This window comes from Watersipora subatra, chromosome 1, assembly GCF_963576615.1.
Source record: "Watersipora subatra chromosome 1, tzWatSuba1.1, whole genome shotgun sequence".
NCBI classification, from domain to species: Eukaryota; Metazoa; Bryozoa; class Gymnolaemata; order Cheilostomatida; family Watersiporidae; genus Watersipora; species Watersipora subatra.
Genome location: NC_088708.1, coordinates 52,885,611 through 52,913,543, shown reverse-complemented (window position 1 = coordinate 52,913,543; position 27,933 = coordinate 52,885,611). Strand labels below are relative to the sequence as shown.

The 27,933-nt window shown below is 34.5% G+C and overlaps 1 protein-coding gene across 1 annotated transcript; it reads right to left on the bottom strand.

The window, feature by feature from the left end:
* Nucleotides 1-1,025: 1,025 nt before the first annotated feature.
* On the bottom strand, nt 1,026-27,929 carry LOC137385856 (exocyst complex component 4-like). The gene is made up of 24 exons (XM_068072434.1): nt 27,809-27,929; nt 27,464-27,507; nt 26,703-26,791; nt 25,695-25,757; nt 24,882-25,020; nt 24,100-24,265; nt 22,754-22,870; nt 22,225-22,362; nt 21,831-21,919; nt 18,724-18,919; nt 17,741-17,923; nt 16,563-16,649; nt 16,064-16,142; nt 15,621-15,684; nt 14,907-15,007; nt 14,321-14,394; nt 12,686-12,824; nt 11,687-11,771; nt 10,450-10,648; nt 10,051-10,281; nt 7,705-7,823; nt 5,017-5,112; nt 3,348-3,459; nt 1,026-1,603 (listed from the first exon to the last, which is right to left on the bottom strand). The coding sequence occupies exons 1-24, from the start codon at nt 27,851-27,853 to the stop codon at nt 1,430-1,432; spliced, it is 2,829 nt and encodes a 942-aa protein (XP_067928535.1). The 5' UTR covers nt 27,854-27,929; the 3' UTR covers nt 1,026-1,429.
* Nucleotides 27,930-27,933: the final 4 nt, after the last annotated feature.

Below are 27,933 nucleotides of genomic sequence, written 5' to 3'. Positions count from 1 at the left end.
TGATACGGTATGTACCAAGGCACGCATTCAAGTGCCCTCAAATTGTTGGCATGTGCTATAGTTTCACGCCTTTATGAAAAGATACAAGTGTTTTTGAAACCACAACAAAACTTTTTGACCTCTTCATAAGTTACTACTCTTAAATGAGTCAGCTCACAGACCTCTTCACAGATAAAGTACTCTACGATTGGTATTTTCAACTGTTTGTAGTTGCTGTCACTTAGATATCAGTTGCTGCCTTTTATTCGTAGATCATGGACCAGTTCTTGCAGCTTTAAAGTTGCTGCCATTAAATGGCATCTTTAGACTTGATCTTTAGACTCCAGCTGTGTTTTCAAGTACATTTACGTACAGTAAGTGTAATAGGTCTTCAGTAGACATTTACACTTCATGCTGAATACACAAAAATTTCCAATTTTCGGTCAATCAAGTACAGAGAAACTCGTAATCGCTCTATAGAAATCTAAAAACTGCCAAAATTGAAACTTAAACGGTTTCAAAATTTAACAGAACTGAAGCATTTCTGCAAAAGCATGCAAACGCACTTAAATCAGGTACACACTGTTTGTGCTTCAACGTGCCGAATAGAATAATTCAAATGTTCAGACGCTATAACTTTGGAAAACTGATTGCGGCATTTAGAATTATAGTGGCAAGGTTGATAAGATGATGAAGAGAGCATGTGATACGTGCATCCAACACACACTGTACGGTTAATCCCAGCAATAATAACTGCTCATAATCCTTAATCAAAGCCTTCTTACACAATGATGTCAAAGACAAGTGATTGATACACATCTTCAAACGTACCGCTGCGGTCTGCCAAAGACAGCAGCTGAATTCTGAGATACTAGTCATTACACGTGCTGTTGGTGTGAACTTGTCAGAGCATCACTTTGCGTAGTTACGCTCCGCAACAGAAGATGCTCATCTAATTTGTTAGCTATTAAAAGCGTTGTTGACAGCTTGGAACAGCATGCTGTTATGTGATATTAAATTATATCCAATTTCCTTCTGTTAATATAAATACTATTTATAATGAATTCTGAAAATTAGAATCTTAATATGTGGAACAAGCGAAACAAACATTCAATGTGACACAAAAAAGGAAATGGATTGCTATATTAACTGACAGACAGAATGTGCAATATAAGATTAGTAGATTTACAGCCACAAAAACATTTGCTTTTATTAAAATATGAGCTATCTATTATTAGCTTTTTGTTCACATCTTGTTCCTAATTTTTAAACAATTTGTGAAAAATCATGGACTGATTGCAATAAATGTTGCTAGATCCATGAATAATCGATGCTATTATGTATGATATATTATGTATTAAATATTGATAATCAGAATAGAAAAATAAGAAAAGTCAGAAGGTCACAAGGAATATACCAGCTCAGTTGTTAAATTTTAGTAAATGACTAGTTATACATGATAAACATGTTTCTCCGTTATTGTACGCTTTAGCCTCTGAATCTGCCTCGCTAAGAAATCTTCGGAAAGGGTTGCGGGCTGGCTTCTTTGCAGCAGATTTAGCAGATGAATATACTCAAGCTCTGTAAATTTGGCTCCTTGCTCCTGGATCACTGTTATAATTTGCTGCAAAACAAACAATAATAAACATGTAAATATAATGAAGAACTTCAAGCTTAGTGAAACTGTAATGGGCTCGCTTGTCATTACTTCATAGCCATTCATAGTGATTCAACAGCGCAAATAATAAAAATACAATACAAAACTAATAACAAATAGTGAAAAGATAGAATTTGATAAATAATATCATTTTTTAATCCAAAAATGTAAAAATATTTTCTTAAGAATGCGTCATAAAGCAATAATAATAAACTGCTAAATTTTTTTGCTTTTCGATGAGGTCCAGTATAATATAATAAATTAATGTTATATTTGTAATTAGACAGCAGATATTACGTCCATGATCTCTTTTCTAAAGAACTATGATATGAATTAGTTTAAATAATATTATTTCGTACACTTGAATACGCGCAAACAAGCTGATTTGAATAGTGTATATGCAACGTGAAACTAAATGCACTTGAATGATCTTATAACAGCATAAGGAATGCAATAAATAGCGGAAGATAGAATACTTAGAGCTAAGTCGCTTGTCCGTAGCGATTACGAGAGTATGATGATACCTTCTTTACACTCGCGCTACTCATCTATACAAGGTAGGCAAAAGATCAACGAATAAATTGCGGATATAGAGCTAAAACTAATTGTTATCGCCTAATGCGTGCCGAGTAAAGAGACACTTGCGGGCTTTCCATCTGACAATAGAGAATATGTGCAAGGTTTGGCGATGTGAGCGTGGAAAACTAATATGATTGCATTTAGTTGGCGAAAGAACGTTTCATCATCATGTTATGCCTTAAAATATGTCATCTCATCGTGATTGAATTTAATTGAACATTAAATGACCAGTCATTAAAATGTTTTGATACCAAAAAGAAAAATATAACATTGGTAATTTCAAAAACTTGGATGTTTACGCTACAATGACCAGACAAACATTACATTCATTGCAATGCTAGAAATATCAGGCTACAACTAAAATCGCAGTAAAGGAATTTGCAATCAATGATACAACTACAGATATAATATATATATATATATAATATGCGCACATATAATATGCGCACATAATATATATATATATTATATATATAATATATATACGCATGTATATTGTAAATAAAGTTCTAACTACAAACTAAAGCATTTTTCTCTCAATTATAATGATCAAATCAAATAATAAAGTTAAATATACATATAAATGTGATTTACAGTTGGTTCACATTATAAAAAACTACCATGAGTCATGCAAATTAGCCCACGACCTACATAATGAGCCATACATGATAATTGAATAGTTGGAAGGCTATGAAATATGTGCAGAATTTCTCAAATGAACGCAAGCAGGGTACAGCTAAGTTTAGTGAGAAAAATGGATAGCAATGGAAGAACATCCCAATCGATACTAATATGAAACAAGACAAGGCACCGAAAAACGCTGCTGAGGTTATGCATCACGCATAGATTTGTGCCTGCAAAGAACCAATTTTACAACCGCCTGCATTTCTACTTGTGAAAACATTTTTAATATTGCTTTAAATGATAAAATAATTTGTTGCTCCTGTCCCTTACATCATGAATGTTATGAAATATGTATTAAACTCTAGCTAAATCCATCCTCGAGTGCAGTGACAAGTGATGGCAATGATAAACAGGTACTCCAACATTGGTAGGTATGTCAGCTATGAGGCTATGGTGGCTATGAATATCATAGCCACCAGCTGGAAGTTTCAGCTATTGGAATACCAACCTCCATGGAATGATTGAGCAGCTCGTAATACTGTCTGGCAAGATCAAGGTCCATTTCACGTGAAGAAGTGACATTTGTAAGGCTTTGTCGAATTGCGAAGATGTTTCGGCACCTAGAAGAATATAAGTAATACATGCTTATATAATATACTGATATAAAACTTTAAAACTATACAACGTTATAAATAAAATATACTATACTGAGCACCATACGGTAATTAGTATAATTTAAATGCGTTAGAATAGGCCCTGCAAGCAATGAATTTCATTAAAATTGACCGCTCTGGTAGCTTCTACTACATCATTCATCAACTTAGTAAAACATGCATGTACGCTGTATATTGTTAACTCTGACAAGATATAGAGCGAACTGAAATAATCTGGACATAACATGATCTTGTCAATTCCACAACACATCAATATTACAACCCATGCTCGATAGCTACTGCTAAAACGGATATTTGACAAAATTGGTCTAAAGCAAGGGAGACCCATTCCTCCGCTCGATTACAGAACGTAATGAATCATAGCAGACGTATCGTAAAAGACCCGAGTGTTAATGGCTAATCGAGCAGCTCTCCAAGACACTGACGGATGACCCGCTTATCTCAACTCTACGCATCAACAAAAAATCAAAATCGACTCACCAAACATCCATCCTTCACCAAAAATCTTAAAACTCATAAACTTTTAATAAGGCATGAAAAACGAAATGGCCGATCGTTCACAAATCACATACAGAGGTAATCAAATCTCTTAGACAGAATACACGCAGCAAAGAAACAAAATCACATTAAAATCCCATTAGAGAGAAAGCTGAGAGCAATAAACAACATTAGTAACGCATGTCACGAAGGTACGAATACATCATGCATTAAACCAATATATCGAAGACTAATATCACTACATCATCAAACAGTAATTGTCTTTTTTTCCATAAAAATCAAAACATGATAAAAAATAAAGCTAGTGACAGACAAAATGCGATGTAGAACAGTGAACTTGTTCCAGTCGATTTTAGAAAATAGAAACAGTTATCTGTGTCACAATTAAAAATCTGGAGAAAACAAACAAGACGGACCCAGGTAAATATGAGAATGGGGTAAATGTTTCAGTGGCATGAAAACAATGAGATGCTAATGTGACAGTACACTGTGTATTATCACAATCATTTTCATTCTTGCTAAATACTGCTTTACTAAAATGCAACAGAGTCAACCAATAAAACTTGTCAGGAGCACCAAAACATGATATTACTACTCCAACCTTCAGTACAAAAAAATTGCTGAGAGTAAGACGACTTTACTAATATTTCCAGCAGCATTCTACTCATTCAGTGGATAATAAGAAGGCCTAAAAATAACCTGATAGCCTATAACTGAATCTGTGACACTTTAGTGACAGACAGGGAAGATTACAATCATAAAAATCCAGAATTTTTGTCTACTGAAATATTAATGTTAACTTTCCAATTTTGTTAGTAAAAACGTTTAAGAGTTGTCATACTGCGACCAGATAATCAAAGAATAATTACTAAAGCTATAAAAACCACCTGTGACTTAGCTGAGAAACATAGCTAAGATTCCCCGGAGTGTGACAGAGTGAACAATAGCCAGTCACTACAATCACTCCGCTATGATTAACTACTAGCTCGTTATAAACTAACTCACATTTTTTTGACACCGTATCCATTAATCCTTTTCAGGTACTGAACGCTATTGATAAGGAGGGAGGAGCAGAGATGTCCCAGCCCATCAAATATATACCTGTAATTCCAGACATCATCCTGAGACTCGCTAACACGTAATAAACAACGTACAGCCATGTGCGTGCAATAGTATTGGACCACCTACATTGATTTAGTATTTCTGAAACATATATAACCTGTTGCAATTTGTCTTACAAAAGGACAATAACACAGAAAATTGGTACCATTTACTGCCCAGAATCTCTCCATCCATATTTCTTATTTCTTTAAAACACAATACTCTGGCTGTTACGTTACTAAACAGTGTATGTCAATATTTTTATTTACTGAATACTATTTTAAGATAAAAACGCTTAAACTGTCAGAAATGACTGATTCTATACTGCTAGATAAGTATAAATGTCAAACATTTAACAAAACCAAGGAATTGAACGCAATGGCTTGAAAGAAACAATTACTACCTATTAACTTTTGCTAACATTTCATTAATACAGAGCAGACTTCATCTCGTGACAGTATATTGTAATCAGGAGGAATAAATTTTAACTCACCAATAGTACAATAACACCACAGAAAAATATACAATTTAAAGATTACAATGATTTAAAACAGTCTTTTATTTAAATTGACCATATTGAGACCTATAGCTGAAGTGCATGAAGATTATGAAAATTGTTGGGCGGTCTTTTGCGCATGACTGTATAGCAACTGTTGGGAACTAGCCATAGATAGCATAAATCTGACAGCAGAAAATATAAAAGACCTCACATTTACATAAAGAGATATATAACCAGGACCTGTCCTGCCAAAAATGTAAATTTTAGTGAGATAAACGGACCATTTATAGCTAAACGTAAATGAAAAACTTACCTGCCAAAATTGTAGGACTAAATGCAACATTAACATAACACAAATACATCTAGAGATTCACATAGCCGACCCTACCTATTGCTTGAAATTGCATCCCATGCAGACAATGTAGATGAAATCCTTGTACATGTGTAGGCTATCACTGATGACAACAATTTACTTTTGTTAAATGGCATGATTTGATATGCCAGAATTTACAATAGAGAAAAATAGCTCTGTAAAAATTGTATGACAAGTAGAGGCCATAAGCTACTACTCACACCACATCCGTTTTGTACATTATCATCTTTGGGTCTGAATCGTAAATAATTTGTCACATATTTCAAGAGACGCTGAAGTGACCAACTGACTTTGCCTGTGTCACAGCCATGATCATAATGCTTAGCTTTCCTTTGCATGAAGAAGACTTTCGTGTGACGATGTACGACCAAAAATGCTCTAGGTTTCATGCAAACAGCTTACAAAAAATCGTGAGTAAATTTTTCTCCACTTTGGGCAAAAAGAACTTATTTTTTCCTCTTTAAGACGAGAGCAAACATTTTACACATTCACTGCTTACTGACCTACAAGAGCTTTTAAATTGTTTATAGTAATTTTTGTGACTGATTAAAAAATGCAATCACAATGGAACAACCCCAAAAAATATACGAAAACGAGGCTCTACGTTGCTAAAATCATCTATAAGATTACTATTATTTATAGACACTGAACCACGCATGACCCAGTTGAATTTTTTATTAATTTTTTAGCATCAACTTTCATTATGGTTCGTAGTGTAGAGTAGACGTATTGACACAATTTCTTTCCACCAATATTTCATATACAATCGGTTTTATTTACATAAAATCAAAAATAACATAAAATATTTTAACAACCAATTTGTCATAAATTGCTGCTGACTAAAGCAAAAACTTACCATTTGACTAGTGCTGTCATCGATAGATGCTAACTACATCATGCCTTCTATTCATAGAACAAACCTGTTTTATTATCAACTTGCGTTTGAGATGCTTCACAGTAGTCCCTCACTTTCACTATTAATAAGGAACAGCGCCATAAGTGAGAATCAGGGAGATAGAAACTAATTTTTAAAGCCATTTTTTATTAATCGTAAACCATCTCCTCCTTTTCTTGAGTTCATTAGACGAGTTTGAGAGTTGAGGGCATTTAAAAAGCCTGATGAAAAGCCTCACATATACTTTGCACTTTTTCACTTCCCAACAAGTTGTAGGAAAATAGTGAGATATGACGGCTGCTAGGACAATGATGCTGGGAGAGAGATCTCACGGGAGCAGAATATGAAAAATTTATGAATTTTACATAATTTATTTTTTACTTTTTATTAATTTTCTTTATATTACTATATATATTTTATTATATTATTATATTTCTTTATATTATAATATTTTTAATTTTTTAATAAAAGGGATTTTTGTATTATATTATTGTATCTATATGTATATTACCTTTATACATTATTATTATTGTGTTTTTACATATTTTATTCTTCTACCTTTTATTCTATTTGTTTCTTTAATTTTCAATTTTTTAATGAATACTTTTTACCCCGGTAAGTACTGAAACCACAAAAACCGTGAACCGTAAAATATGGGATTACCGTACAGACATTCCCTAACGACTATTAGATCTGTGAATCAGTTGATCGGCTAGAGAATATTCATCAGAATAATAATCCAGACATGTATGTAAGTTTAACCATTAAGTGAGATAAACCTAAATACTTGTATCCATCTTAACCTTGATGACGAGCCATACATACCTGAATTTACTAGACTGCATGCTGGCTTTCATGTGTTCCTCTATTCCGGTCAAATCTCTATTCAGCTTAACAACATTAGAGTCTGTATCCATGTCATCTATGGCACAGTAGTAGTTAGACTAGAATAAATCAAGGAACAAATAATTCAATTAACTAAGTCATCTAGTTCCCTTTGTTAAGCGAATTTACATATTAAAAACCACTTTTTAATAATATACTGTATAAAACTGCTATGGAAAATATAAAATGTTTTGTCACAACTAAGCAATCAATCAACAAACATGGAAGTGTAAATGGAATTTCATCATAAATAGGAGGAGAGAAAAGGATAATGGTAGATAGTGCAGGCGAGCCAACATACGCAGTAGAGCAGTTAATGGAAAATCAAACTCTAGCTGACAAGCTATGATGTGCTGTTAAGGCCAAAATTGAGTGAGAAAAACAAATTTCCGGTCATGGCTAGACAAGCGTCTCAAAGGCTTCACCGGAGAAGCCTGAGAAGTTCCAAGGCTGCCTGTTTATTTGTAATTTTATATTTACTTATGTAACAATTTATATTTAAAAAGAAAGATTTACACGAAGTAACTACAGCAAAAAAAGAAAAGTGAGGCATAAGTACTGAAACGTTTGATATAAAATTCCGGCAGCATAAAATTCTTACTGAGCTTGAACAAAATCATTTCATATTTAGAAATAAATACAATTTATGCTGCTTTTAAGATCGCTTTTCTTTTCTGTTTATTTTATAAGCGACAAACACAATATGTACATTTCATGAATGTCTATAGGTGGTGAAACCTTTTGATAGAAAAACAATGGCACTATTTTTAGTTTTTGCAAACATGAAACATTCGATTAAAATTGATGAGTAACAAAACTCGCTTGACTTTTTCGCTTTTTCGTATTCGCCATTCCCTTGCGGACTAACCGCGTCATAGAAACTTAGTGAATGACAAGAGGAGACAGAATATAGGGTAGAACTGGATGAACCGAGTGGTCGGCTGAACCACAGGTAGTTGTTCAAGTAGAATAAGATGAATGAACACCAGATTAGTATGCTAACATCTTTCCTAGCTTTTTGATAGATGCGGATGATTAATAATGTCTTGTAATCCAGTTTCAACTTCTTTTATCAGGCAAACAAGTATATAAACTAGTTAGTCAATAATCAAACTAGCAGAAAGGGGAACACAAGAATTCCAGAGTAAAAACAAACGCAATAATTGAGCTTTTAACATTTCAAACTATAGAAGAGAACAGAGTTTAACTATCTAACAATCGGTACACGAAAGTAACGAACAGAAAGTAACGAACAGGAAGTAATGAACAGGAAGTAACGAACAGGAAGTAACGAACAGGAAGTAACAAACAGAAAGCACAAACTTCAATGATACAGAAAAGGTAGAAACAATATTTTGGCTTAAATAAAGTTTGTTAACAGCAATCATCTTATTTGTAGCAGAACATCAACTTTTATTTTATTGTTAAACTTCAACTGTTACTTTTAAGAGCTCATAAAGATACAGTGGACCCCCGCAATATGACATTACTTCGTTCCGGTGTTGGCCTCGTAAGGCGAAACTGTCGTATAGAGCGGTATAGAAACCCATAGTAATAATCTAATGCAAACACTCCCTGGTAAAAAAACATCAAAATTTAATATACGTACTGTACATATTAGAAGTTAACAAAAAATAGTATATTAGCCTAAGTAACTATAGTCACCAACAGTAACTTTGGTGTATTTAGTCATTATAATCTGCATGAAAATGTAACGTTACTATGTACAGTACATACCGGACATACAAGCTCTTCGAGACAGACGTATAACATAAACTTTAAATTTAACTTTAATGAATTTAGCTTACTAAACACACACTTGTAGCTAAGTTATAGTATGTATTTTACTAAACGAAACTTTAATTTTGTCATCGTCTTAATCTCTATTACCTGTTTCCATTTTTATTTTCACAATAACTTATAACGAGCACACGAACATAGAGAGAGAGAGAAGGAGAGAAAGAGAAAGCAAGCACAATATCTCTTTCAGGCAATGTAGGAGGGATTTTAGCAAATAGCATATCAGCATATTTGCTATTCCGATGTATTCAGCACACCGACCAACAAATTTGAATTTCAAGAGACATTTTGGCCGTATGGCAAAATGCTGTTTAGCAAAAAAAAACTGTATGGAGGGAACGAAAAGACATCGTGTTGCATATTGTAATGAGAAAAACGTAATACAGGTATGTCGTAACCCGGGGTGCACTGTAGCAAAACATGAGAGAGTAAAAAAAGCAGTAGAAAACTTGTCAAAAGTGTGCGATAGGAAGTCGTGTTACTGACCTGCTTAGCGACAGGCATGAGGTAGTAGAAACAATGCACCCTCACTTCAAGATGCAACACTAGGAGACAAGTATCTGCCAGCTCCTTGTATTCAGCAAGAAGGCTGCGAAGGCTCTGGTATGTGTTAGCCTCAACCTCCGGGATGTCCAGATAGACTGTGTCAGGGAGTGTACTCTGGCCCTCGACTGGAACTGTGGCTAAGAATCTTTTCAACTGATCTGCCAGCCACTCCTAAAGATAATCATACCGAAGTTAATGTCTTGTACTTCCAGTGATGACTAATTGACTAAAAGGTTTCCATTCTCCAAGATCACTGTCATTGTCTGCTATAAACCAATAGGTAAGAGAAAGTATAAAACACTGTTAATAATAATAAGTAAGTATTGTTAGCCTGTGTACCAGACTCTCATGCAGGTTTCCAATGAGTTTGAGCTGGACAGGTTCGCCGAGTATCTCATGAGAGGATATCATTGAATCTTGGGCTGACAGATTGCTGGTGAGTATCTGTGATTCCTTGAGATTAAGTGATTTGCTCTCCTCCTCAGAGATAGCTAGCGTATCCTCACTGTGTTGCACATGCAGCCAATTGGGTAGAGACCTAGCAAAAACGACCAACAGTTAAACTATGATAAAAAGTCATTCAGCGACACAAAGAGTAAAAGTATCAAATAACAATGATAAAAAATAATTACAATAAAAATATTTGAAAACGTTTACCAAATGCTGGTGTACTTACTTTGTCTATTAATAATACAATAAATTAATAATGTAATATATCTTTGTTTTTTAACAAACACTTGCAACCATGACATTGAGAGAATAAAAACTTCAAACATGCTGAATGGTAATAGAGGAGTCTAAAGTGTTCATTTCCTTAGTTACTGACAAATCAATTTCGACAACCGGATAAAGGTCATCATATTGAAGCAAAGTTGTCTTCTTGTTATGGCATAGAGTTAACAATAATTTCAACACTTTCAAGCTCTGGTGAGTTCTTGACATCAGATACTACAGCAAGTAATTTATGTACCAAAGGCCTGACATTATATTTTAACTTTACTACTGTAATAATGCTAAGTAATGGACTTGATTGTAATAGAAGATGACTCCAGTTTAAATAATTATATAAGAAGCTTTATGGATATACTAGTGGAATGCCCGGCACTGCGCAGGTATTAAAAATCAGCTTAAAACAAAGAGAGATAAAGTAGTTTCCTGCCACTTACCATTAGCCTGGCACATTGCCAATGGCTAATTTGAGTAAGCTAGTAAGTAAACTTATTAAAAAACTTGCTAATAAGAGCCGTGAGAACAAGTTTTAATGATTTGCGTAGCGCAGTGCGATATGCGTATTTTCTCCCGCATAGCGACATATATTGCCCATGGAATCCATCGATCTCGCGTAGTTTAATTGGTAAGATACTGGCATGGTGAACAGGAGGTTCCGAGATCAAATACACCATGAAACGGGTATTTCATTAATAAACTTTAATAGCTATAACTGGTCACACAAAATCACACACAAACTTTGAGATTTATATGTATAGATTGAAGTCATTTTTTGTGATGAGTACATAAAATATAACCTGATAATATTTCATAAAAGAGTCGAGCCAACACCTATAACAAAACTCACCTTAAAAAGCGACTAATATCCTCATCTGTAGCCCATGTAGCACTGGTAATCGTGTGCTCAAGGCTGTCTCCTGCCTTGACTACACCTGCAGTACATGTATAACGCTACAGAGACCTCAATCATATACATTCAGTTCATTCTGATAAGCTGAGTAACAACCGAAACCATATCCACTTGTTCGCTATATTTCACAACAATTATTATATGTGACTGGATATGTACGTAATGACCGGCGAGCATATACATATTTCAATGTCCACTCAACAATCAACACAAGTTTTAATACTCTTTTGCAACAAAATAATATCAATGTTGTAGATTAAGATATGAAAACAAGAAAAACTGACAGTACCATTCAATATATAAAAGAATTCGGATTTGCAAATTGTAATTTTATTTCATTTCTTGGTTTTTGAATAGAATAGACCTAATGTGGAATGATAAACTAGTATGATGAATAGAATCTGGAGCGAGATTACATCTCTTGAAGAAAAATAGATTCAGTTAAACAAAAACAATAATTACAAAAAGTTGAGAAGTTGAACTACTAAACTATGTGAACATAAATAAGCAGAATATCTAAAGGCAGCACAATGTAATCTGCTGGGTGAAAAGGACAATGAAAAGAGAAAGATCAATTAAGTTAAATTAGAAAGTTAAATAAAAATAACTACTGTTTATTGCAAGGATAAACTGTTTAGGACTTTGATGAGCTATTGTAACAAAAAGATGATACCTACTTTTTTACAACTAAAATAAATAATATGAATATATAAATTAAATAATGACATGCAACAGTGATTACAATGACATGAAGAGACCCAATCATGCATACACTAATTTACGTTTGATAGAAGGTGTACATATACACTAGTAGACAGGTGACAACAAGTCAACACTGACTGACACACGACAGCTATTATAGACTAGCTGACATGTGCTAGCAGACATACAAAACTTGCATATGGTGGCATTCAGATGACAGGAAGCTACCTTTACCTTCATAACTTTTTCGGCTTGTGTCCCGGTACTCTTCGAGCATTCTGACAAGCATAGAGAGAAAATAGCCACAATAGTCCGGCATGGCCTCCATAAGCTCAGCCAGACTACCAACGCATTGCATCACTGTCACAGTGCTCTATAACACACATAATTACCATCAGTAAAGGGTAAGTTTATAAGCACACAGCTTGTGTAGGTGTCAACAGTTCTTATATACATTCCCAAACTGAATAACACGAGAAAGCTTCTCCAACCATTATGTACACCAAATGATACAGAAGAGCAAAGAACTGAACAGTTTCTCAAACAAGGTATTGAAAACCTAAAATATATATATAGATCATATATATATATAGATCATATATATATAATATATATATAGATCATATATATGTATAGATCATATACTGTATATATATAGTATATGATCGATTTCTTGTATCAGAGTACTGTATACTCTGTATAGGAATATTGTATACTCTGTAGAGGAATACTGTATACTCTGTATAGAAATACTGCATACTCTGTATAGAAATACTGTATACTCTGTATAAGAATACTGTATCATCTGTATAGGAATACTGTATCATCTGTATAAGAGTACTGTATACTCTGTATAAGAATGTTGTATCCTCTGTATAGGAATACTGTATACTCTGTATAGGAATATTGTATACTCTGTATAGGAATATTGTATACTCTGTATAGGAAAATTGTATACTCCGTATAGAAACATTTTATACTCTGTAGAAGAATACTGTATACTCTGTATAAGAATATTGTATACTCTGTATAAGAATACTGTATCCTCTGTATAGGAATACTGTATCATCTGTATAGGAATACTGTATCATCTGTATAGGAATACTGTATACTCTGTATAGGAATATTGTATACTCTGTATAAGAATATTGTATACTCTGTATAAGAATACTGTATACTCTGTATAGGAATACTGTATCACCTGTATAAGAATACTGTATCATCTGCATAGGAATATTGTACCCTTTGTGTAACAATATTGTATCCAATGAAATGGATCGTGGATCTTCTATACAAATCTGCCGTGTTCTCTAGATCGGAATGGTGAATACCTGACCTATTAATCCTTCAACGTATGTATACATGAGAATGGTGTTTTATATTAGTTTCACTTGTACACCATTATGTAGAGAGAATAAGCATTACTTTTAACAAGCGTGCCATACACAATTAAGCACAGCAGGAAAGAGCAGGTGAACATTTAATGGCAATAAAAAGAGGCAATAGGAAGGTGCGGCAATATGTTCAACAGTCACCTTTAGTATTTGAATTTTCGTCTATATAAAACAATATTATATATAAAATATGTAAAATAAAACAATTAAGACACACTCAAAGATACAACGCATAACATTACATTGCAGGCATCACAAAACACCGAAGGACTTGAAGTTTCACGATGAAACCACCCATCGGAAATGAGTGATTAAGTAGATCTCTCAACACTGATGACTTGGACCAACTAATCGACCGAGAATTATATCGCTGTGCATGATGCGAGTCTAAACCAATGATCTCGCCTGAGCCTAGGCTATAGCCGACTACGACAACCACTGATAATCACTACAGTAAGAGCTTAATGAACTGAACCTGAAGGAGAGGTTTACTTGAGCCGAGCTCTCTTTGTCTTCGAATGTTTATCAGGTTCTTGAGTGAGTCAAAGCCTAAAACATAAGCAGATGGATGCTGTATACCACAACACGATGGCGATGACCTAATTGACAATATCGACTAGTTTGTTACAGTTTATTATCTATTGTACATCAGTAGCTAGTCCATCTATTCCATTTTTAACCTCCAAACAACTACAACGTTAGTAAATCCACAACTACTAGCTGTCGCTGAGGAGTACAAATCAGCTACACATTAACTATCTATTTGTTTGATAAAGGAGGAAAAATGTTAATAGAAATTAATATCTGGTAACGAAGAAAGAACTCTGAAACCACATACATTGCTAGCATTTTACTTACTTATTCCTTGGTAGAAATTAAAATGGTTTGTGATAAACACTCAAAAAGACCATAAGCTGTTACATGGGTATCATAACAAATTTTCTTCTAACATTCTAGTATTCACAAATTCAAACAATTAAATTGCATACGCAATTATAGTTGAGAAAAGACAACTCCCAAGTATGCGTGTTTGCGCGAGCGTGTAGTATTATTGATTGTACCTTCAGTCTCCATCTGAATGGTCGTGGACATCTGTGTGTGAATGTGTGTGTTGAACTTGCTTCTAATGAAGTCAGTGACATACTTGTGAAGATTGCAGTCGCTAATAAGAGAAGAGGGTCAGGCCTTATACAACAATACAAGCTAGGCTATTGCTCGTTACTAACATAAAAAACTGTTAAATGTTAATAACAATTTTTTGCAACAGTCACGCTTCGGTGGTTAAGGTGGCAGCTTATGATCAGTAGGTCAGTGGTTTAAGTTATATAAGCATCATGGGTGGTGTAAGAATAGACATTCGATCACAATTGCCTCTGTACTACTTGAGTCCAAAGTCTGTAGAAAACTGTCGGCCAAAAACCCCAAAGTGTTATCAGACTATAATCCATTCGTAAGTTAACAACAAAATTTATTTAACCTTTCCAGTTAACCATCAATTAACTACAACTGCTTGTTAACAAACCTTTCCAGTTAACTATTGACTAACTACAACTGCTTGTTCACAATCTCACTTTTAACAAATGACGCTATTGCATTCATGCTAAACATCCAACCATATTAAACAGCTGTATTTACAAGTATTGTGAAATATCAAGCTATTCCCAGTCATTTTTTAGAAATTCAATACGGTCAGTGCAACAAAATGAATTTACCATATTAAAGATTTACATATACAAAGTGTTACTGGAAAACCAATAGATAATAGAATAACTTACCCAATATCACACCCGACAGCCATTTCTACCTCATTTGTAAAACTCTCCAGTGTCTTGTAAATTGCTGAAATAAACCATATACTATAGTGACATAGACATTAGTATAACATAATAAAACAAACACTTTAATAACACTACTAGGTCAGAGATTTGATGTGTAGCCACAGATCTTAGTTTGATATGGCAAAAGAAAAGGACTGCAAGCGATTTGGTGAATTCAACATGCTTGGAGATCGTAGTTAAGTCATGAGACTGGTTCAAGTTATGCTATAGTTGTTGTTGTTATCACCACACCTATAGTAAGTATGAAATTGTGTCAAGACCAGAACAGTCATCAGAGGAAATGAATTTAATACCATGAGAACAGAGCGAGCCACAATAAAAGAAAAAACTAGTTTTTCGATAACAATTATTGATGAGAAAAGCTTAGCAGAATAATGTACCGGTTATGTTGGTGACAGCAGGCTTGCATACGAGGTTCAATGGCTGACTGCTGAAAGCTGAGTCATCTGAGACGTCACCCTACCAAGCAGATTATAGTCCTAAAGATTATAGTCCTCAAGATTATAGTCCTAAAGATAATTATTCTGAAGTTAATGTGTTTTACTTCAAGTGATGACTAATTGACTGAAAGGTTTCGATTCTCCAAGATCACTGTCATTGTCTGGTTTAAGTCATCAGGTAAAAAGAGAAAGTTAACTGACTACCAACCATCTCTGCGTGTGGTGAAAATCTTATTAATGCTGTCGACAAATTATAGGTTTTTGTCCCTAAGGTTTTACCTTGCGGTGCCAAACCTATAATAACATCTCACCTTCTTACTGAAGTGACCTTGGCTAGGGCTGTAGTAGCTTTGTAGAACAAAATGTTCACAGGCTATATAAATCACCAGAATAGATGTATGAAGGAATGTAAACATGCTTATATTGACCATTTACTTACAGATTCATAGCCTGTGGTCCTTTGCTCCAAGAGATACTTTTCGAGACTTATAGCATGACTTGAACCAGAAAATGTGAAAAGCAGTGACTAAAAAAACAGACAAATAACCGACATGCCATCGTAAAATACCGTCACATGTAACATAAAACTATCGCATGCTATTAAAAACTGTCAAGTGTGATCGAAACCTATCACAAATTGTAAAATGTCATTATATGTGATTTAAAGTTTACATTATAATAACTACCACAATTCATAAAAATAAGCCGACTATATCTACTATACCATATATGATAATTAAATAGTTTTTCAATATTTCACAAATGGATGCAAGAAAGTCAAGTTTAGTGAGAATAATGGATAGCAATGGAAGACTATGACAGTCAATACTGATATGAAATAACACAAGGCACTGAGAAACACTGCTGAGGTTATACATTACAGATAGAATTATGACTGCAAAGAACCAATTACACACCTGTCTGCATTTGTTACCAGCCTGAACTTATGGCTAGTAAAGCACTGGCAGTTGTATATAAAGTACTATCAAATATCAGAGCTATATTAGGACACCAATGACTCTAATAGCTAGATACAAAAACTGTGTTTCCATTCGTCGAATAGGTTTGGAGTTGCTTCCACTCTAAATCACACAAATGGTAAACTCTGAACGCATTTGATGCCATTTCGCTTCACTAAATTTGCGTGAAGGCATTCGCTATAAGACCACTATTCGACATCGTAGAACTCGGAACCATTAAAGCAGTAGAGTGTGAATCCATCGGCAGCAGGCAACTCCGAACCCATTCAAAACATGGAAACAGTGTATTAAGCTGCTAGAATCGTGCTCGCTAATAATCTGTTTAGCCAATTAAAAGCGTATCATCGACGATTTCAGTGTGCATGCACAGCTCTGTGAATTCTGTGAATTTCGGCGGAATAATTCTGTGTTTTTCGTTCATTTCGATCAGAATCAACGAAAAAATTGTTACATGTGACCTTTAGATTTTTGCTGACAAGAGGCTTTGCTGTAGGTCCAAAGTATACATGCAACTAGAACACACAGATTGATTTACCTGTTCATATAGTGGCACGGCAACAGCTAAGAAAACTGCAATTTACCAAAAAGGAAAATTTTGAAAATACACACATTTCCCTAACGGCAGAAAAATTCCAACCTTTTTCTGCTGAGGCTTCCTGCGATTAAAATGAGCATTGACATCTAACTTATCAGTGGTTGTGGTTGGAGTTTCTATTTCACTAGAGAGTAAATTGCGAGATCTTTGGTGACGTCTCGTCGATCTGTCAGCCAAATATTCTTCCAGAACTTGCTGTACTACTATCTGAATCTTGAACCAGACCTGGTAAACAGTTATGACTCATGCAATGTACTCATGAAAATCTGCGCATTGAACTACACCTATGAGATACCATCTCTTTTCAATGTAAGTGATTCAGGTGAAAATTAAACACTATCAACATTAAATTATGACTAGTTATGGTGAAATGTAGAAGAACCAATAAAATTTACCACACTTTGTTAAGAAAGAATATACATGTAAAACACACCGCAGTGATGTCATACAACTAGTACAATACTACACACCTCAGTGATGTCATACAACTAGTACAATACTACACACCTCAGTGATGTCATACAACTAGTACAGTACTACACACCTCAGTGCTGTCATACAACTAGTGCAATACAACATACCTCAGTGATGTCATACAACTAGTACAATACTACACACCTCAGTGATGTCATACAACTAGTACAATACAACACACCTCAGTGATGTCATACAACTAGTACAATACAACACACCTCAGTGATGTCATACAACTAGTACAATACAACATAGCTCAGTGATGTCATACAACTAGTAAAATACTACACACCTCAGTGATGTCATACAACTAGTGCAATACAACATACCTCAGTGATGTCATACAACTAATAAAATACAACACACACCAATAATATCCTACAATTACAAGAATACTACACACTTCAGTGATGTCATACAACTAGTGCAATACAACATACCTCAGTGATGTCATACAACTAGTACAATACAACATAGCTCAGTGATGGCATACAACTAATAAAATACAACACACACCAATAATATCCTACAGTTACAAGAATACTACACACCTCAGTGATGTCATACAATGCGAGAGAGTCGTAGTTAGAGTACTTCTTTGACGCCTTTATTCGTTTTAAGTTCCTAATGATAACATTGTGTGAATGTACAACGCATCGAAATTGTTCAAACACAAGTTCCAACAACTCCTGCAGATATGCTGGTTGTTCCTGCGTAGAGAGATTTACTTCTCCTTGCTGATAGGCACTAAAATGTGAAACATCTACTCATGCTATTTCATGGTGTCTAGAATGAACTTGAACATGTTGATAGAACATAGAAGTCAATATTTTGGAATTACCTGCTCTCTCTATATATAACTAAGACCTTAGATTATTTATTATCTATTTATATATAAATCTTAATGTTTGTCTGTCATTCTTAAGTTCAGTTATAGCGACAAAGTTTTAGGTACAAAAAATCCCCTTCGCAGTAGATTTGAACTCGGAACCTCCAGGTCTGCAGACAGGCGAGCCAATCCATTAGACTACATGTTCAACTGCCCATAGCGATTAATAATAGAACACATATTCATTTTATCGGTTGAAATAGATATGCTTAAGGCGCTTGGGAAAATATGATTGGTTATTAACTAGCACGCTTGATCATTACGCTCAACGTTTATTAAGCTGGCTTTTGACACGGCTCTTACTAGTAAAGATTTAGACTAGCTTAAAGGTTGACTTGCAACAAAATTCACATTACAGTTATTTGGTATCAAAAGATTCACCATGTCTTACTCTGCTGTGTTGTAGGTGTTAAATATGTGGAAATGTGATTACAAGCTCTTAAAAGCTCAAAAACGAAAAGCCGCCATAGATTGGAATCTCTTTATTTCTCTGACATAGTCATGAAATTTATTATTGTCTTGTCATGTGATGTTCTCACGTGAATTGAAAGGCCAATAAAAAGCTCAATCTAAAACTTATCGTAGCACTAGTTTATGACAAACACTTGGTGTTTTACCGAAGACCTCGGATCAAATATAGATGCTCACTACTTTACAGTTTTGTTTCGGCATTATTCAACCGTCAAGTCGTAATCTGCAGCACTTTTCGATTATCACAAGTGACCAACAGGCTCGTCATGATTATCAGACAATGATATGTATTCTTACAAGCTAAGGCTAAAAGATTAAACGAATTTTTACGGTAAGTTATAAGATATCACTGCTAAAAGTGACAGCATTACAATGCCGATAAAACAGACGCGTAAGGACAATAGACATGGTTTTATTGAATGCGTGAAGTATATTTGTGAAAATATTTCGACAAATAAGGTTGCATGAAAGTGTAAACAGAAACCATCTACCACAGCTACATCACATTTGAGCTGTTTTGGAAAGAGAATCCAAACTACGGCGGTCTCGTGTGGCTGCGATTAACTGTTCGTTTTTGAGCTTTTAAGAGCTTGTAATCACATTTCTACATATTTTGCGCCTATAACACAGCAGAGTAAGGCATGGTGAATCTTTTGATATCAAATAACTGTAATGTGAATTTTGTTGCAAGTGACCTTCAAGGTACTAGCTTAAGTTACTCAAATTCATTAGGTAATTATTTTATAATCCTGCAATGCCGGACATTCAGTTGTATGTTATAATAAGTAATACATATAGTATATGACTCCAAACACAACTAGATATTACAATTGGAAATTGGATCCTAAAATTATTTAAAAACTAGATGAATTAGAATACTGGTTCACATTATATCGCCATATTTCGCTGCTGATGCCACAATACTTCGGCAACCATCAGTGATAACAATGTTCAGACTGTCACAAACTGATCCTCGTTTGTGTAGGCAAATACTCCGCGACGTATTGTTCTTATCTTTATTTTTAACTTTTCGCGAAGAAATCTCCTTTTTTCAGCGTGCTCGAATCAAATAGTAGTCCCGCAGCAACTATCATAAACAGAAATAAATATCGCTATTCGCGAATTACTATCACCGAAATGGTTCACATTGTACATACTGTCGTCGATACTCAGCAAAATATCGAGAAAGTTTGCCAGCTGCAAACTTCCCCGGCGTATCCGTGTTGCTGAATCGATACTATCGGTCACTGGTGCGCATAGTTGATGATGAACACCGACATATTTCGATATAGCGTGTACAAGGCTTTAGGTTACCAACTTTCAAAAGACTTTTGTTCAACCCACTCGATAGGTCTTTATTTCTGTTTTTTCATATTTGTTTTGACATGTAATAAAAAAATCATATTGCTGTTGATTACCAATGCCAATAAAAGGCTATACATACTAACACCATATTAGGTCAGTCAAATAAATAAATCATACTGAACAGTTACCGTATATAGATATATAACATAGTGAATGAAGGTCGTGTGTTATCCTGAATCAAACAACATTGAATACATATGATATCAGAAGTCTTTACAACTGTTCGTTCTTGTAAACCAATAGCTGTCGACCAAAGTGTCTAAAGTTATATCCCTTACTTAAAGCACATAAATTACATAATTTTTTTATTATATATTTCAATACATCAGAGTCTTGACTTTCAAATGAGCTTATATTCAATACTCAAAGAATGATAGAACTATGAAAAACAGAGTGTCAAAAGTATGTCCTGCAATAAAAAACAGTTGGTTGTGATTCCCACAATGTGATGTCATAATTATCATTAAGCCTTAGGTCGTCGATCCCTTTCGCTGCCATTGAGGCTGCGCTTTTCTGTGACAATCGGTGCTGTTAAACCCAGAGAGCGCTAATAATAAACTAAGATTCTAGATAATTAACAATGCCTGGGGATCGCGCTAACGCCTGACCAATGCAAACACATGTTCTGGGTTAATTATTTATGCTTCAATAAGTATACTGTCGTTGATAAAGGTAATGAGCTATATAATAAAAAAATTGTATAATTTATTTGTTTAACTCTTACTCGATGATGACCAAGTTCTTTCTTACCTCACTCGCTACGTAACCGCTGAGTAATGTTTTTACCTTTACTTCTATTTAACTCTCCTATGATCGTATGCATTTAAGAGCAGACAATTACAATCTATTTATAGAGCAAATAAAGAGATCAGTTTCAAATTTGTAAATGTTAGCCTGAGTACATGAAGTAACGAGTACAATGAGGGCATTTACCAATCTATGAATTGTTGAGAAGCCCTTCGTATGACATCTAGGAGCTCAGTCTGGAGATGAAGTCGCATTTCAGAAATAGTCGTGGGCACCTATTAACATCATAAGAGCAATCGTTGGGCTACTTAGCTTAACATTAGCTTGTCAGTGCAAAGTCTCTATGAGAGGCGGACAGCACAAACAATACATCAATATACAACTTACGATAATAAGGTTGTCATTCAACGACTGTCATATACAGTCACTACCATAAATGAACACAAGATTGTAAACCAAGCATGACTTAGTTCTGGTCTTAAAGTTTTTCAACGAATCACACAATTGAGCAAACCGTGTAATTATATTGGTTCAATCATGTCTTCTACGAGTTTCACACTGGGGGTAATAAGCAACTCACAGCATTTAATTTAGCCAAACACTCGACAAGAATGGCTAAGAACCTTGACCTGTCAGCCTCAGGATCAGCTGTTGGGTCCTCAGAAATTTCTAGATTGGCGAGATTTTGCTCATCCTCACCCGCGACGACGCTGCCTCCCTGACATTGACAAACATAATATTTATACTCTTCATGCAATCATATGTAGCTTTGAATGATGATCAGCATAACAAAGTTATGATAAAAGATACGAGGCAAGATTTATCACCAGCGATCATGATTTACAACAAACAAAAGCTAAAATGTAGTTACAAGTTTTTGCTGGTACACACACACACACACCTTGTGCAGAGAAAAGCATTTGCAAAAATAACAAAATCGCTTGCAGCGACGGATGAGCCATTTTACCATCTCAATTCTTGTAATTTTAATAGAGTCAACAAACTATGACTTGTGAGTCTCTTAAAAATTTAAATTGCGGGTAGACAAATGCAACAGTCGACGGCACCCGAACACATTGAAACTCCTGATCGAAGGAATAAAGGCTTACCTTTCCTTTAGCACTCAGCCTAGCTGAACCCAGTCTCTTGAAGACCATGACTGTCCCCTTAACAGACTTGACATAGATCTGTTGATGCAACTCTTCCACTAGCTTTTGCAATAGTTTCTACATAAAGAACAGGCAGGAGTCTTACGGGCTATCAGAGAGGTACTTGTATATTTCAGGATGAAAGTTCAGGGGAAAAGTTGCTACTATGATAAGTTGAATGATAGCGATGCTCCGAAAATCTCTTAATATCAAGATACATGTACTAGCTTGCAGAAGGTTTTTCTTGGAAGCCATTTTGAAAAGATGCAAAAACACCAGACTGGACTACTATTATTATGCGCAGACTGTTGAAAAAATGGTGTACCGACGATTGAAACAATTGTGTACCGACGATTGAAACAATTGTGTACCGGCGGTTAAAACGATGGTGTACAGGCGGTTGAAACGATGGTGTACAGGCAGTTGAAACGATGGTGTACCGGCGGTTGAAACGATAGTGTACAGGTGGTTGGAACAATGGTGTACCGGCGGTTGAAACGATGGTGTACAGGCGGTTGAAACAATGGTGTACCGTCAGTTGAAACGATGGTGTACCGGCGGTTGAAAAAATGATGTACGAGCGGTTGAAACGATGGTGTACGAGTGGTTGAAACGATGGTGTACGAGCGGTTGAAACAATAGTGTACAAGCATCAGCAGCAAAAGTACCTACACAACTTATAGTCACCAATAATAAGTGATAACCAGCAAGAACCATGCTGAATTAATTACAGAACATTCACTGATGTGGTTAATAATAGGTTAATTAGATAAATTTGAACAACTAGCACGTGCCAAATTTTCCTATACAATTGCGCACACAAAAATAATGCAGGCACTTATTACAACCAGTGACAGTGACATTTTTTTCTATTTCTCTTGTCTTTTTATACTGTTAAAAACACTCTTCATGTTATTTTTTGTGGTTATATTATAGATGAAAATAAACAAACAAACAAACAAACAACCACATATCTTAACCTTCACATCCTTATAGTTTAGTTGAAATCTTTTACAGGGAAATCTTAGAGTTAAATTGCTTGTGTTTAAATATGACAACTATTAGATTTGTAAAACCAAATTTAATAATGCTAAAGGTTTCTGATACAGTCCAAAACTACTGGCACCATTGTAAAAGTGAGCTCACACATATCTGCTGGACTACTATGCACTTTCATAAAACATACACCATGAATATATACAAACAACTAACAATTATTTTTTAAAAAATCACAAAATTATGTCCGCGTCCTTCACACTAACATTGATTGAAATTATAGAATAATAAAAAAGACATTTTTCATCTACCTCCTTCCATTTGTTTAAAGAATAGGCAACATCTTTGAGAGCATTGACATCGGCAAGGTCTGTGCACAAGAGGTCAAGTGAATGGCACAGAGTCTCGGTAGCATGTAGGTAGAGCTTCTTATCTGTGTATGACTCAAGTTTGTCAGGCACCAACCTCAACTTTTCCCTGCATGGATAAGAGTTTATACAAGTACATGTGCACCTACTGGTAGTTTCCTATAGCTACATATTTAGCAAATATTTACTCTCAGGTATACTTCATGCATAGACCACCTATAAAACATGCAAGTATCCAGAGTAATTGGTTGCTTCAAAAAGCAATTCTCGCTGTGACATAGCTAGGTAGTACATGAAATACTGGTATTAAAATAATTAAATCACTAATCTTGAATGCTTAATAGAAACCATGAACATACGTGTACTGTATTAATGATTGGCTACTTGTAGTACATGCATGAAATTAAGAGTTGTCTTATCTTTCATTGTAATCAGACAGAAGGCAAACAACTTGGTGAATGCATTTACTCAACCACATCTTTCTACAGAGCATGTCTTGATGATTTAAACAGGATTAGAGTGTTAAGTCTGAGACTGGTGACCTATCCAATAACCTCATCCTTGCAGCATATCAGAGTGCCAGAGTGATATATGCTATATATGCCAGAGTGCTATATGCTATATATGCCAGAGTGCTATATGCTATATATGCCAGAGTGCTATATGCTATATATGCCAGAGTGCTATATGCTATATATGCCAGAGTGCTATAATGCTATACTCACACATTCTCAAGCATAGTCGTGATAGTATTCTGCTCCAAACCGTCGAGCCAAAACTTGCGCAGCTCATCTCGTTTACAATGGAGCAGATTCTTACATGAATATAAACTCTGTTTAATGCTTGCCACCCGACTTCTTGACTCTAAAGATAAAAATGTTACAAACATATACACTATTCTATTTTAATCAAACCAAATATATATTATAAAAATATAAAAATAACATATTTTATGTAAGGTACTATATTCCATTTATCAAACCAGTCTGTAAAAATGTTAACGAGTTGCAAAGTTAGCGAGTTACAAATTCAGTCTTATTTGAAACTACGTACTCTATTGAAGCGTATGAGTTACCTCAATAATACTGTTTTGAGACTACGTACTTGGCTCTATCTAAATTGTATTATATAATAAATACAATTAATATACATACCATTAATCTCATAATAATACAATTAATATACATATCATTGATCTCATAATAATACAAACAATATACATATCATCGGTCTTATAATAATAATACAATTATTATACATATCATTGATCTTATAATAATAATACAACTAATATACATACCATCAATCTCATTATAATACAATTAATATACATACCATTGATCTCATGATAATACAAACAATATACATATCATCGGTCTTATAATAATAATACAATTAACATACATATTATTGATCTTATAATAATAATACAATTAATATACATACCATTAATCTCATAATAATACAATTAATATACATACCATTAATCTCATAATAATAATACAATTAATATACACGTAAACCATTTATAAACATACCATTGAGACGTGAAGAGATCTTGGTGAAAGCATCAATTAAGGTTGTAAGCTGTCCATAATGCTCTATAGAAAAAGAAAGCAACATACTATACGATAGTTTATACAAATACTATATGATAGTTTCATTCCTACACAGTCATACCTCAACATACGAGTGCCCTAACATACGAGACAATCGAAATACAAGAAAAATTTCAAGCATGTTTCTACCTTGAGATACGGAGAAAACTCTAAGATACGAGGATGCGAGCCAGTTCTCGATGCGGCCATCAAGTGGCCCAGCATGCGAGGCAGCTTTTCAGAACAGCATCACTCAGTCTTTTGCGTCGAATCAGTTGGAAAAAAAAATTCAGACTAAAACTTGTGATGAAAGCAAGGCAAAAAGAGCCAAGCTGGAAAAACAGGTGTTTAGAGCGTGTTCAGTAAGCTAAAGTCATTTACGTGGAATTTAAAGTTTATGTTATGTAGCATCATAAAAGTCTGGTGTGCTGGCGACTTGCTGTCAAGTCTCTCTCCCATCGCTATTAGACACTATGTATGTCTCGAAGGTGAGCACTCCATACAGCACTGTACATAGTTATGTTAAATTTTATTGCAGATCATAATTTTGTGAGGTAGTTATAAATTGTGAGCGTAGGTAGTGATTTACAACAACTAAAAACATGTTTTTTCCATTGTAATATCCTGTTTTAGGTGCTTTTTATAGTACGGGATTAATTTGTATTCAGTAACTTTATATAGGAAGAATTGACATACGAGCTCCGTCCCAAAATGCATTAAGCTCATAAGTCAAGATATGACTGTATTGGATACCATCATCAATGAAGTCTTACTGGAACATAGCGGACTAAAACGATATTGCCGTTTTTTTCAAAAACAACAATGGTTCATTTGTGATGTAAAGGCAATTTAAAACATGTGGTTAGCAATTAGAGCTGCTGCCCATATGAGGCATTAAAATAATCCTTGGGGTAATACTGCCACTGAAAAAAATTATTTCTAACTCACCTTCTAAAAGTGTATCTAATTTTTTATCACTGTCAGCATATTTTTTTTCTAATTCCTTTCGCTCGTTTTCTTGGTATGTAGTGTTGGAGCTACAGAAATTAAAACGAGGTAAGTAAAGAACCAAAAACACAAATAGACTTCACTGTATAACTGAACTGACATTTAACTAACACCAGCTATTAATAATAATAATAAATATAATAATAATTCAAATAGCAGTCAGAAAAATACTAAAATCTGAATAATCATCCTGCAGCGACTTACTAAACCCTAGCTATTTACTTTGCTTGTTGCTATAGCAATCCAACAGTTATTTCAAGTGTAACAGTTAACACACAATATGCAACCTAATAAACTTCTACAACACTCTTTTAATATCGCTCTAGCGCCATTAATCTAGCCTATAATCATGACGTGAACACCTTGAAAGATTGTGCTAATTATGATCTGAAAACTGATAACAAAAACACGGGATGCTAACTTAACAAAATTCAATGATGTACTAGAAGCAAACTGCTCATTGCTCACAAAGCAACTAAACTAGCAAGCCTTTAATTTGCAGTTCTATCAAAAGTAAAAACAATAAGTTTAAAGGACAATGCTGAAACTGGGATATAAATTATTTGAAATGACAATAGTAAACTACTTTTTGCTAAAAAAAAACTCACTTGCAATAACATTTTTAAACAGAGTAGTAAATCTAAAATATTTTCAGGGGTTAGCACTGAAGTTCTAGCAGAGAAGGCTATAGCATGACTAACCTTGAAAGGGTGCTGATAATTGCTGGAAGGAGACTAGCTGTGTGCTGCAAGTATTCACATAAAACACTTCAAATTAGCATACAACTAAAACAACAGCGCAACAGAATTAGCTACGAAATAAACATTTCATGCTTTTTTCATTCATTGTCAGCTTCTGCCTGCATGTTTGTGCAGCTTTCTCTTACCTCATAGTGTACTCTTACTTTCAGAGTAAACTTTACTAAACACGTATTCCTATTTACAACGTCACAAATAAAGAATTCAAATACATGTATATGCATAAAATTATATCTGAGCTTAAACAGTATATGTTGAAGTGATTTCTTTGATAAATAGAACTATTACCTCTCCAAGCTGAATTCCTGATAAACTTCTGCCGGAAGTGGCCATTGCGTCTATGACCTCGACACTGCAAAATTCTTTAATGAACTTTAATCATCTAGACAAACAGGCGGTAACGTAGGAAGACT

Coding starts and splice junctions, on each gene's coding strand:
- LOC137385856 (XM_068072434.1), bottom strand. CDS start 27,853: ATGGCCACTTCCGGCAGAAGTTTATCAGGAATTCAGCTTGGAGAG. Junction 25,021..25,694: donor GATCTCTTCACGTCTCAATG/GTATGTTTATAA, acceptor TTTTATCTTTAG/AGTCAAGAAGTCGGGTGGCA. Junction 22,871..24,099: donor CTTTAAACAAATGGAAGGAG/GTAGATGAAAAA, acceptor TTCTTTATGTAG/AAACTATTGCAAAAGCTAGT.